The 14,086-nt window shown below is 47.1% G+C and overlaps 1 protein-coding gene across 1 annotated transcript in view; it reads right to left on the reverse strand.

Moving 5' to 3' along the window:
- ITGA9 (integrin subunit alpha 9) overlaps nt 1–14,086 on the reverse strand; it is a 350,494-nt gene that overhangs the window by 326,004 nt on the left and 10,404 nt on the right. The window contains exons 2-3 of the mRNA XM_060163908.1: nt 7,842–7,969; nt 5,569–5,675 (exon numbers count right to left, since the gene is read on the reverse strand). Coding sequence (XP_060019891.1) covers nt 5,569–5,675; nt 7,842–7,969 — 235 coding nt within the window. The remainder of the gene's footprint in view (nt 1–5,568; nt 5,676–7,841; nt 7,970–14,086) is intronic.

Here is a 14,086-nt window from a genome sequence, read left to right on the forward strand (position 1 = left end):
CAATGAGATATCATCTCACACCACTCAATGGCCATCATCAAAAAATCTAGAAACAATAAATGCTGGAGAGGGTGTGGAGAAAAGGCAACACTCTTGCACTGCTGGTGGGAATGTGAATTGGTTCAGCCACTACGGAGAACAGAATGGAGGTTCCTTAGAAAACTACAAATAGAACTACCATTATGACCCAGCAATCCCACTACTGGGCATATACCCTGAGAAAACCATAATTCAAAAAGAGTCATGTACCAAAATGTTCATTGCAGCTCTATTTACAATAGCTTGGAGATGGAAACAACTTAAGTGTCCATCATTGGATGAATGGATAAAGAAGATGTGGCAGGGGCTTCCCTGGTGGCGCAGTGGTTGAGAGTCTGCCTGCCGATGCAGGGGACACGGGTTTGTGCCCCGGTCCGGGAAGATCCCACATGCCACGGAGCAGCTGGGCCCGTGAGCCATGGCCACTGAGCCTGCGCGTCCGGAGCCTGTGCTCCGCAACGGGAGGGGCCACAGCAGTGAGAGGCCCGCGTACCGCAAAAAAAAAAAAAAAAAAAAAAAAGATGTGGCACATATATACAATGGAATATTACTCAGCCATAAAAAGAAACGAAACTGAGCTATCTGTAATGAGGTGGATAGACCTAGAGTCTGTCATACAGAGTGAAGTAAGTCAGAAAGACAAAGACAAATACCGTATGCTAACACATATATATGGAATTTAAGAAAAAAAAATGTCATGAAGAACCTAGGGATAAAATAGGAATAAAGACACAGACCTACTAGAGAATGGACTTGAGGAGATGGGGAGGGGGAAGGGTAAGCTGTGACAAAGCGAGAGAGAGGCATGGACATATATACACTACCAAAGGTAAGGTAGATAGCTAGTGGGAAGCAGCCACATAGCACAGGGAGATCAGCTTGGTGCTTTGTGACCACCCGGAGGGGTGGGATAGGGAGGGTGGGAGGGAGGGAGACGCAAGAGGGAAGAGATATGGGAACATATGTATATGTATAACTGATTCACTTTGTTATAAAGCAGAAACTAATACACCATTGTAAAGCAATTATACTCCAATAAAAATGTAAAAAAAAAAACATATTTGAATAACACATATCTTCCTGTTCTTAATTTTAAAATAAATACCTGCCTCCCAGAAAGCTTTGACAGGTAGAAATAAGACATTAAAGAAAAAGCAAATGGATATGAAGCCTCCAAAACATGAATATGGACTAGGTGGCCACTCCTTGTACCCTGTAGTCACCTGTCATTTCCTAGGGGCAACTTACAGCCTTTTCCTCAAGCTTCCATCAACTGCTTAGAATCAGCCACCAAGAAGAGATGGCAACTAATTTGGTTTCTAATTGTTTTAACATTGACGCTCAGCCCCTACATTATTCAAACACACTTTCAGACCCATTCGTTAGAGAGACCTTCTCCATGTGCTGAGAGTTAAAAGGGTAGAAGATTCTCTATACCCAAGTGATTTCCATTAAAAAGTCTCTATACCCAAGTGATTTCCATTAAAAAGGACATATACACAAAATAAGTCATGCACATAAGGTAACGACATAATGCTGAGTTCCTAATGAGACAAAAGATGCCAAGCTTGTTCTAGACAGCACCGTCACTGATGACAGGCTTCATGGAGGTGGCAGAGTCTAAACCAGGGAGGACAGAGGGGACTGGGGACAGAGGGGACTGGGGACAGACGTTTCCTGGCAAGATGGCACACGTGCAAAAAGCCACGAGAACAACTCAACAAAATAAAATCCAATTTAAAAATAAGCAAAGAGGGCTTCCCTGGTGGCACAGTGGGTGAGAGTCCGCCTGCCAATGCAGGGGACACGGGTTCGTGCCCCGGTCCGGGAAGATCCCACATGCCACGGAGCAGCTAGGCCTGTGAGCCATGGCCGCTGAGTCTGCGCTCCGCAACGGGAGGGGCCACAACAGTGAGAGGCCCGCATACCACAAAAAAATAAAAATAAAAAAATAAGCAAAGAACTTGAACAGACATTTCTCCAAAGAAGACATACAAATGGCCAACCAGCACATGAAAAGATGCTCAACATCACTAATCATTAGGGAAATACAAATCACAATGAGATACAATCTCATACCCATTAAGAGGGCCATCATAAAAAAAAAGTGTTGACAAGGACATGGAGAAACTGGAACCCTCCTCTTATGCATTGTTGGTGGGGATGTAAAATGGTACAGCTACTGTGGAAAACAATATAGAGGTTCCTCAAAAAATTAAAAATAGAATTACCATAGGATTTAGCAATCCCACTTCTGGGTTTATATACAAAAGAACTGAAAACAGGATCTTGAAGAGAGATTTGCACACCCATGTTCATAGCAGCATTATTGACAATAGCCAACATGTGGAAGCAGGACTTCCCTGGCGGTCCAGTGGTTGGAACTCTGCCCTTCCACTGCAGGGGGCCCAGGTTCGATCCCTGGTCAGGGAACTAAGATCCTGCATGCTGAGCGGCTTGGCCAAAAAAACAGACGTAGAAGCAACCCAAATATCCATCAATGGATGAATGGATAAAGAATATGCAGTACATACATACAGTGAAATATTATTGAGCCTTAAAAATTAAGGAAATCCTGTCCTATGCTACAATATGGATGAAACTTGAGAACACTATGCCAAGTGAAATCAGCCAGTCAACCCAAAAAAAAAAAAAACAACAACAGAATACTACAGAGAATATTAACCACATTGACAAAACTTTAAAAATGTAACATCGGGGATTCCCTGGTGGCGCAGTGGTTAAGAATTCGCCTGCCAATGCAGGGGACACAGGTCCGAGCCCTGGTCCGGGAAGATCCCACATGCCGCGTAGCAACTAAGCCCGTGCGCCACAACTACTGAGCCTGCGCTCTAGAGCCTGCGAGCCTCAATTACTGAGCCCACGTGCCACCACTACTGAGGCCCATGCGCCTAGAGCCCGTGCTCCGCAACAAGAGAAGCCACTGTAAGGAGAAGCCTGCGCACCGCAACGAAGAGCAGCCCCCGCTCGCCACAACTAGAGAAAGCCCGCGTGCAGCAACAAAGACGCAACACAGCCAAAAATAAATAAATAAATAAATTTATTAAAAATTAAAAAATAAATAATAAAAATGTAACATTAAGTGAAAAAACAAAAGAATATATGCAACATTTTTAAGTAAAAAATTTTAACTCACACACACACAAAAAAGACAAATGCCTCATACAAATGGAATCATGCAGTATGTAAAGTTGCCAAACTCTCAAGAAAAGGAAGTTGGGGGGGAGGGGGAGAAGGCGACTTATTGTTCGATGAGTTTAGAGTTTGTTTTGCAAGATGAAAAAGTTCTAGAAGTCTGCTCTACAATGATGTATATATAGTTAACACTACTATACTATACATGTAACAATGGATACGATGGTAAATTTCATGTTGTTTTTGACCACAATACTAAAAAGCCATGAGGAAAGCAGATGCTGCTGCATGCCCGTCCTTCCCCACCCCACCCCCCGGAGTGGCTTATTAAATAGATGATGCAGTAACTGTGTAAAAGATGAGAAAATTAGCTTTGCATGCAATGAATTAGAACAGGATAATCACAGCACCATTGGCACAAACCCTCCAGCTCTGCCTTCTTAGCGTCTTTGGCTCAACTGTCCCCGTGATCCTCATTGCTCTTCATGTCCACAGAGATGGCCCCCTCCTGATACTCATTTGGAAAAGTGCAGAACCCTCTGGAAATAAGCTCTCAGCCACGTGGAGGTCATCCTTCCATGGGGAGGGGACATGTTTCACGGGACTAACCACTGGATCTAGGTTCAAGGCTCTCAGGAACCCTACGTATTTTGCTGTCACCAGGCCACCACCTCCTTTGTTCTTAATATTGACCTCAGGGCCAGTCTGATTTATAGATGGATCAGCTTCTTCCCCTCCTTCCCATAGGATGGCAGACAAGCCTCATGGGGCCTGGTCACGCAGTCAGGCCACCGTGTCTGAGGAAAGGCAGAGGTTGGAGAGGGTCCAGGGCAGCAGGTGACAGTGATTAAAGGGCTGGAAACCAAGGCAAACTTTCGGATGGGGGCCTCCACAGGACTTACGCTGTCCAGTAGGGAGGCCCACTGACGCTGCAACAGCATCCAGCTGCTTCCTCCCTCCCCAAAGGGGTCCGACGGCAAGAGGCTTAGTTTGTGCTGATAAGGCAGGTGAAATTCAGACCAACAACCCCGCACAGAGAAGTCTAACACAAAATGGACTCTTCAGGGAGGGGTCAGAAACATTTTGCCTAGATCCTTAAGGAAAACCTGTTTCCCCCAGGGATTAAATATATGTGAAACCCTCAGCTTTATAGCCTGTGGCCCAGAGGAAGCCCTCCATTAACAGCAGCTAGTTTTATTTTCCTGTCTTAATCTCATGCTTTTACAACAAAAATCTTTATACAGCTTCCAAGAAAAGGCCTATGAAGTCAGATACATGAGTACATGTACATGAAAACATCCATCCAGCTCCTCACTGAAATTGTGCATATTAAGAACTTTAGTGTTATACCTCAAGAGAAAACTGTAAAAGACAAAAATGGACAAAACAAGACCTCTGGGTCAGTGAGAGATTTTGTTGAGGCCAATAAAACGCTCTACAATGATGGAAATGTTTCCTCTGTGCCAGCCAACACAGCAGCCAGCAGACATCTGTGACTACTGAGCACTTGAAATGTGACTAGAGTGACTAAACTGAATTTTTTATCTAATTCTGATAAATTTAAATAATGACTGCTTTATTGGGCAGTCCCAGCATATCGCAAGTCTCAAGGGCAAAGACATCTTCTTCCTTGCATCTCCCTCAAAACCTAATCAGAATATATCATATGCACTTTGGGAAGGAAATAAATGACTATTTTAAAACAACGTGTATGTATTTCATAAAATATTATACTGTGTAGGAATAAGTAGGAATGAAGTACTGATACGCACAATATGGATTAATCTCAAAAGTATTCTTTTGAGTGAAAAAAAGCCTTACACACAAGAACACACACTGTAGGATTCCATTTATATGAAGTTCTTGAAAAAGCAGAAGTAACCCACAGTAATACACATCATAACAGTGGTTGCCTTGAAGTGGGAGTAGTTGACTAGTAAGAAACATAAGAGCACTTTTGGGGACAACAGAAATATTCTATATCTTGATGGGTGGGTGGTCACACAAGTGTGTACAAATGTCAAAACCCAAACTTTAATCTTAAGATCTGTGCGTTTTATGTAAGTTATACCTCAATTTAAAAAGATACCCACAAGAAAATGCTTATGTAATGAATGAGATTTGCAAAGTACTTTTCACCTACATTTCATTTGCCATTTTTCAATAACAACATCTCAGCACCCTGGACAGACATTCTTAACATTTGACAGATGAAGAAAGTAAAAAGATTAATGATTTGTCCAAGTAGTAGTCCAGAAGAGGCAATCTCAAAGCCATGCCCTTATTGCCATGCCATTCAGCTTTCCTAAGGGGTCAAGGTCATTCATTTCCAGGGTGCCACCCTCTCCCCATGGCTCCCCCAGGAGGCCTTACCAGCACGCGGCCATCAGCCTTGGGCTGCCGGGCCAGGCTCACCCCCATCCACTCATCATCTCTGTCTTCCCGGCAGGTCTTTCCACAGGGCATACCCCGATTCTTCCCTGGAGGAAAGAGAGAAAAACCAGGCTTGGACTGAGGAATGCTACTCTCCTGTCTGCTTTCCAAAGGGCGTAACAAACAACCCAAGTGTTTGTTACTGTTACCGAACGCAGGACCCTGTGCCCGATGCACAGTGAGGCCAAACAATACGAAAGTCGGAATTGGGTACAGAGAAAGGTTTATTGCAGTGCCCTGCAAGGTGACAGGTGGCTCAAGGCTTAGAAAACTCCACACTCCCTGAAAGCTTACAGCAAAGCCCTTTTACAGGAAAGGCGAGGCAGGGGCGGGGTTAGTTTCTGGAAGCTTCTTGGTGTCAGAACCTTTGTTCCTGAGGTCGGGTCACGATGTTGCTGTAAACGTCCACCAAACAAATGTTAGTCTCTGTTATGACAAGAAGGGGCAAGGTCGCAAGGATCAACTTTCGCCCTCCTAGGTCCAGGCCTCGTTAAGAGGAGGGGTCCCTGCACAGGCCGATCACCCTGCCCGGGTCCTCCCGCCAGTGCCCAGCCCGGCTGAGGAGGAAGATCTCAGCTGGCGGCGCCCTCAGGGCCAGGTCCCCAGACCCCGCCCAGCCGTCATCGCTGAGGGAGCCAGACGCCCAGGACCCAGCCGGCCCTCAGGCTCCTTAGGCCGCCCAACTCAGGGCCAGGTCCCGCAGACTGCGACCCAGAGTGACCGCCGCCGCCATTAGGTCGCGGAGGTGGGCATGAGGGAGAGGTTCGCCGCTGTCTCAAGGCCAGGGCCCAGTGACAAGGGCTCTGGAGCCCTGCAGGACACAGCCCTCGGCCTGTCCCCGGGCCCCCAGCTCACCCGCCGGCGGAGGCCGAAAGGCCTGGAGGACCCCGGGGAGAAGGCCGTGACCCGTCTGTCTCCACACTCCCTGCCGCGATGACCGCTTCCCTGCTGACCCGGCGGAGCGGGACCTCTGACCTCTGTGCTCCGGCTCTCGCGGTAACAGCCGCGCGGCTGCCCCGCCCCTATTACATTACCAGCCCGTAAATAAGGAACTGGTAACAAGATGCAAGTTGACTCCACCACCACGTATGTTGTTTAATTCAGTCAATTTTTTTTCATAGCAAGACTTTCTCAAGGAAGGAAGCAATACATTGATTTATATTACGAAGTAAGCTCCTTAATTTGTTATATACCAGTAACAGCCCACAAACCAGTCGTAGACACCAGGGACACCTCCCCTATTTCTGCTATAGAAAATCGTGACAATTCTTCATTTAAAAAAAATAATAGTTAGAAGATCTTGAGGGGAAAGGACTTTGAAGAAAGTGAGGTCTTGAATTGATGAGTACAATAAAATATAGCTCTTACTTATTGAGAACCGAACCGACTATGTGCCAAGCACAGTTCTGTGTATTCATCTCTATTATCTCATCAATCCTCTCAAGGTAATCCTTATGAGATAGCTATCTTCCTTCTGATTTTACAGGTGAGGCAACTGAGGCCAAAGAGGCTCTGGGACATTCCCAGTAAGTCCCAGTGAGTAACTGGCAGAGCTGGGCTCTGAACCCAGGCAGATCTGACTCCAAAGATGATATATTTTCCACCAGACCAAGCGGGCTCTTATAAACATCCCTCAGTCATATCTTTTCCTACTTAAAACATAAAACCTAACATTGCTTTTAATGGCCTCCCACTTTGCACGTAGGATAGAATCCCAACACCTTACCCCAGCCTGTCGGGCCCTGTGTAGTCCAGCCCCAGCCCACCTCACCAACCTCCTCTGCTTCCACGCTCCCCTGCTCACCACTCCAGTGATGCTGTGCTTGCTCTAAATTTTAAAATGGCACAAACTTTCCTCCACTTGGAGGTTCTGCCTCCTGTACCTGCCCGGCTTACTGCTGTGCATCTTTCCGGTCATTGTAAAAGTCACTGCTCCAGACCCTCCAATCTAGATCAGATCAAATACTCACCTCCCCTCTGATCTTCTCACACTCAATTATTTGTTTAATATCTCTTTTGCCTACTAATTTATAAGGCCCAGGACAGCAGGATCTTTGGTGTATCCCAGTGTTTACGAAGTAACAGATACTCAATACGTGGTGGGTGGATGGGTGGAAGGAAGGAAGGAAAAATGGATGAATAATCAGGAAGAAAAAGAGGAAAGTGTGAGGGTGTGATACCCATTCCCATCTTGGCAGTGAAAATCCACTCACCTCGAGCCATGTCCAGTTCGGTGCATCTCCGGTCAGGGTTGGTGTGGACGCGGCACTTAAACACAGCCCCAGGGGACTTCACGGAAGTGCTGTACTTGGAATCCGCCTTTGGTGCACCCACAAGGACCCTGCACATCAAGAAGAAAGGGCATTCGGTCACAACCCGGTACTAAGAAAGGGCAGCCAATGGTTAAATCCTCACCCAACCATGGGTGTGTTGTCTGAATGCTCCCTGGGAGATCATACCCCAGCACTACACAGTGCTGGAGGGGGGTGGGGGCAGAGGGGAGGGACTCCTACAGTGAACCTGTTATGATTTTAACATGCCTGGAAAAAAATCTGAGTTTGGTTGGGAACACATACCACCAACAAACAGTTCCTATCCAGAATGTATAAAGAACTCCCACAGATCAATAACAAAAATACAGACAAACCAATAGAATAATAGACCAAAGACTTGAATAGATCCTTGATGAAGAAAGATAAATGGCCAATAAACATATGAAAAGGTGCTCAACTCTATTAGTTATCAGAGAAATCCAAATGAGATACCACTTCACACCACCTAGAAGGCTAAAACCAAAAAGACTGAAAACGCCAAGTGCTGACAGGATATGGAGCACCTGGGACCCTCACACCATGCTGTGGGGAGTGTAAACCATCACGACCACTTTGGAAAAGTGATTCAACAACTCCTAAGAAAGCTAAAACAGTGCCTACCTTCTGACCCAGCTATCTCATATCTAGGAACATACCCAACAGAAACGCACATATGTCTACAGGAGACATGCACAAAATGTTCACAGCTGGGTGTGAAACGGCCCCAAACTAGAAGAAACCCAAAGATCCATCAGTGCTAGAATGCATAAATAAACTGTGGTGTAAAAATAGAATTCTATACAGCAATGAAAATCAATGAACAGTCAACTACAACCTCATGGATGAAACTCACAAACACTGAGAAAAAGACATTGGGGACAGTAGTGTACTCACTGCCTGATTCCACTTATCTGATGTTCAAAAGTAGGTGAAATTTAACAGTTGTGTTAAAGGTTGGCTACCTCGGGAGATGGAAGAGGGTTGTAACCAGGAAGAAGGGCTCCTGGAGGGAGGTGCTTAAAATGTTCTCTTTTTCAAACTGAGTGGTGGTTATACAAATTTGTGAAAATTTATTCAACTGTAGATATGTCAATGGGCACTCTTCTGGATGGGTTATACTTCAACCTTTTAAAAACTTTAGTGAATAAATAAAAAAGAAATTTAGAAATGCCTTTTGACCCATGTCCCCCTCTTGCCCCTCCCTGCCACACACATGTGTACATTTAGGGGTGACAGGAAAGAAGTAGCAGCAATGTGGAATTATAAACTGCGTCCTCTAGCCCAAAGCAAACCGGAGATAGAAGAGTTTGGCTACAACAGGGCACAAACGTGGTTGTGCATCTTTCATCTTGAACTGAAAAGCTGCCCTGGGGATGAGCCGTCCCCAGCAGGGCCCTTGCCCACTGGAGGAAAAGAGCAAGACACACCAAGATGACAGAGACACACATTTGGGTACAGAACATGGGGGAATGGCACACATTCCCCTCCAGATGTTACAAAAACAATTCTGACCTACAGTTTTGTGCATTGTTTCTGGAAAGCAGTCAACCGAAGAGCTGTAGCAAAGAATACTAACCACCCCCAGTCAGGAATGGTTGGTGCTGAGCTACAAGGACCTGTACAACGAAACTTTAAACAAAACCCATGCTGATGTTCAAAGAGTAGACAGTGCCAAGCCACTGCTCAACTGGAACGTGAGCTGCCCCGTATCTCAAGCAGCCTGGAAGGGAGAAGCAATTCCCTCCCAAGGCATGTTATGAAATAGATCATTTTCCACTGGCCTTGGAATGGAAAGCATTCTCCGTCATGTATCTCTGGAAAAGGTGTCTAAAAGCACAGGTTAGAAGGACCTTAAACAGCCTCCCTAGGGCTGTAGAAAGCTGACAAAGGCTCCCCCCCCAACTCTGTCCTAAAAGCCACCTTCATCTTGGGATCTCGAACGTTCACCCCAACCCTGGTCTCAGAATGACGCTGCTCCCCTCCAACGCTCCGGCTGAGTGAAGGGGTGGAGATCTCCAGATTCGAAAACGGAGGGCTGAGACCCTCAGACAGGCCTTCAGCAAAGGCTGGCAGACCCCACAGGGACACCACCCTAATCTGGCTCGGAGACATGGTGTCAGGTTCACAAGGAGGCACGTGGGTCCCCTGAGCCCAATCCTTCAACCCCCAGGCTAGGAAGGGTCTCCTTAGTAGAACCTTTCTTTCCAGGTCAGTCTCAGAGAGTCTGGATCTGATCCTATGAGGAATCAAATCATACCACACTGAGGGGTGAGAGGAGCCAGGCCCCCAGCAGTGAGGGCACCCCCAAGCTGCCTGCTGCCGCTCAGTAACAGCCCAGGATCTGCAACCCGCCAGTGCTCCCCGGGCAGCTCCCAGCCTCTGCCTCACCACGATGGGCCACAGCTGCAGGACCCCCAAGCAGAAGGGGGGCTGGAACCCATCACCTTTGGAAATCCTAGCAAGCACTTTCCCCACAGACCACACTGCTTCCATCAACCACATGAGGGCAGCTTAGCCGGCCTGCGACTGCTCTCACTCAAATACAGGACGACACACCAAATGAAACTCCAGTGAGAAGAAAGCCACATGAAGGGGTCAATTTCCCCCCTCCACCCCGGCTTCTGGGGCTGAGCTCCAGAGCCACCGGGGCTCGGCCAAGGGTGGCTCTCTAATGCTGGCTGTGTTTACACAGGTGAGAGGCATCAGCAGCTTGCCATCTCTACACTGTAACACCCACCACCTTTCCACATGGCAGGCCATAGGAGCTGTGGCACATAAAATACCTCCTCCACTAGAAAACCCCCATGGGACAGACCTGGATCCAGAAATTCCCACCAACTCCGAATTTATATCAGCACAGCGAATGAACGCCAATTGCAATCCATGCTATTAAAAAAAAATCACAAAAAACTAAACAAGGTGGAGAATTCATCATGTACAAAGGAAGGGAAATGGCTGCAAGAAACAATGGCCTGTTTCTCTGTTATGTCCCCCACAGTGGCATTGGAACCCCAGACCTTCCACAGACTGCCACTGCTCCAGACTTCTCAACACAGATACTCAGGTATCCAAGCAGGAAGGACCCTGGAGAGCTTAAATCCCAGCACTGCTTTTCCCAGCTGAGAGCTGAGACAGAGAAGCAGAAACTTATTTCAGAATCGAAAGTTGGAGAAGGGACCTGCTGAATTATGTTTTCCTTCCAAGCCCAAGGTATTCAATGATCCTAACAACAAGGGCTGATCAAGCACTGATAACAACCTTCTGGTTCAAACTCTTAATCAGCTGCTCAGAGGAGGTTTTTTCCCCCAAATCTAACAAGAAATGAAGCAAGAGATAAGGGGGCGTGTGTGCACTTGTGTGCATGACATTCACAGTGGTGGCTCGCTGGAGGACGAGCCCGTATCTCTGTGTTCACAGAACATTGTGGCTTCCTCCGCAGCCTGGTGCTGCTCTTTACCTAGGCCGCCGGCCAGCAAGACTGCTCTACAGGCCAGCCGATGAGCTTGCCTCTTCTGAAGTTAGTTCAGCTGGTTATTCGCCAGGCTGGTCCCAAGAGAGAGGGCAATGGCCCAGAGTTCAGGGCATGCCACTGAAAGATGCCATCTGCTTTCTTTCTCGTTCTCAGTTACAGAGAGACATCCCAGCCACTTCAAATGTCCCCCCCCCCAAATCTTTCCCAGCACTCTTGACAAGACAATAAGTTGTTTCTTTCCTCTGTACAGTTACCATCTAAAGGAATGTCCCCACCAACAGGCTCCCAGTGATAAATCATCAGGCTGTTTCGGACCTTTGCTTGCTACTTCAAGTGTGGTCCTCAGGCCAGCAGCATGGAAAACACCTGGGAGCCTGATGGGAATGCAGAATCTCAGGCTCCATCCCCAGCCTGCTAAATCAGAACGTGCATTTTAACAAGCTCCCCAGGTGATTTATAATCTAAGAAGTGTTACAGAACCACCTACGCTGATTACAAAGAATCACGTTCATCTGGGGCCCGTATGAACTGATGACCCCGAGAAGCAAGGCTCTCCTCTCTCATCCCCAGTTAAAGATGCATACAAACTTCCCAGACATTTCAGCCTCCTCCTTAACTCAGAGCTTGGGTTCCTAATTACAAGGACAACCAGCCTGTAATGGGCCCTTGGAGTGTGCAGGTGCTGGGCTAGGCTCCCTCTGGGCACAACTGCATTTCATCTTCACAGCAAGCCTATGGGAGGCACTGATATTATCCCCACTTTACAGATGGAGAAGCAGGTGGCCACACAAGGTCATGGGACTTGCCTGAGCCCACAAAGCACGGTAAGACACCAAGTGCAGCACGCACCCCAGCAGTGGGGTGCAGGGCCCACGCCCCTACTCTGCCATCCCACGTCAGCCAGAAAGGAGGAAAAGGGAGCCAACAGGTATCGAGAACCCTCTCTGGTGCCAGCCACTCACACATGTGACCTTATCTGAAAAAGGCATGCGATGCTCTGCAGGTGGCCCTGAGCTTAGAACTTAGATTGGAAGCTCTGTCCCCAAAGGACAGACAGGGGTTTGGAACTGAAAGATGGTCCTTCTCCTCCCCATCAGGCTGAATTTCGATCATCTTGCTTTCCTAGAACGTTCACATGGTTGGCGTGGTGCTACCCAGAGGTTAGCCTCTCTCTGTCTCTCTTTGTATTTTATTGAAGTATAGTTGATTGAAAATGTTGTACGGCAAAGTGACTCAGTTATACATATATATTCTTTTTCATTTTCTTTTCCATTATGGTTTGTCACAAGATATTGAATATAGTTCCCTGTGCTACATAACAGGACCTTGCTGTTTAGAAGAGAACATAGGCAAAACATTCTCTGATATAAAACATACCACTGTTTTCTTAGGTCACTCTCCCAAGGCAATAGAAATAAAAGCAAAAAATAAACAAATGGGACCTAATAAAACTTACAAGCTTTTGCACAGCAAAGGAAACCATAAACAGAACGATAAGACAACCTATAGACAGGGAGAAAATATTTGCAAATGATGCAGCCAAGGGCTTAATTTCCAAACTATATAAACAGCTCATACAACTCAACAACAAACAACCCAATCAAAAAATGGGAAAAGACCTAAATAGAGATATCTCCAAAGAAGACATACAGATGGCCAATAGACACATGAAGAGATGCTCAACATCACTAATTATTAGAGAAATGCCAATCAAAACTATAATGAGGTGCCGCCTCTCTTAATGAGCAGTTCACGAACCTATTTGGAAATGTGGGCCCATCCGTTCATCTGCCAGCCCCAGTTATGATCATGGGTTGTCTGATTTCCTGCTCAAGGCAATCCTGTCAGGCAGCTTCTAGTGTGCACTTTACTCAGAAACGGTGGGTCACATTGCGATAAGTGGCTGGGATTTGAACCCAGGGTGTCCATGTCCGAGGGCATGTTCTTTCCAGTCCCCCCCGAACTCCCACTTTTATTTATTGATTTATGGCTGCATCAGGTCTTAGTTGCGGCGCACGGGCTTCTCTCTAGTTGAGGCGTGTGGGTTTTCCCTCTCTAGTTGTGGCGCGCAGGCTCCAGGGCACATGGGCTCTGTAGTTGTGGCACGCAGGTTCCAGAGCGCGTGGGCTCTGTCGTTTGCGGCACGCGGGCTCTAGTTGAGGTGTGTGAGCTCAGTAGTTGTGGCTCACGGGCTTAGTTGCCCCACGGCATGTGGGATCTTAGCTCCCTGACCAGGGATTGAACCTGTGTCCCCTGTATTGGAAGGCAGATTCTTTACCACTGGACCACCAGGGAAGTCCTTCCCTCCTATTGTGGCAGTTTAAATGCACTCCATATTTCCAACAGAGCCACTTCCTTGGTTGACCTGTGTGTGGGGAAGCAGGTTACCAAGGCTCCAGTCCAGCCTCCCATCCTACTCTGAACCCATCCCTCACCTCCTGAGAGCAAACCACCAGTCAATTCCCCTGGGAACAGGTGGCAGAAAAGGGCTGAACCACAGCTACTTCCCTGGGGGAGGCTCGGAACTGACATCATCCCAAGGGCTCCCTCCCTTCCTACAAATACCACAGAAGTGATTCTGCAGGGCGAAATTACAGCAAAATCGAGGACAGCAACTGGGGATTAAAAACCTTAAACCCATTAGGTTTGCTTTCAGGCATTTGATCCCCAAACG

The sequence above is a fragment of the Lagenorhynchus albirostris genome, chromosome 10 (assembly GCF_949774975.1).
Source record: "Lagenorhynchus albirostris chromosome 10, mLagAlb1.1, whole genome shotgun sequence".
NCBI classification, from domain to species: Eukaryota; Metazoa; Chordata; class Mammalia; order Artiodactyla; family Delphinidae; genus Lagenorhynchus; species Lagenorhynchus albirostris.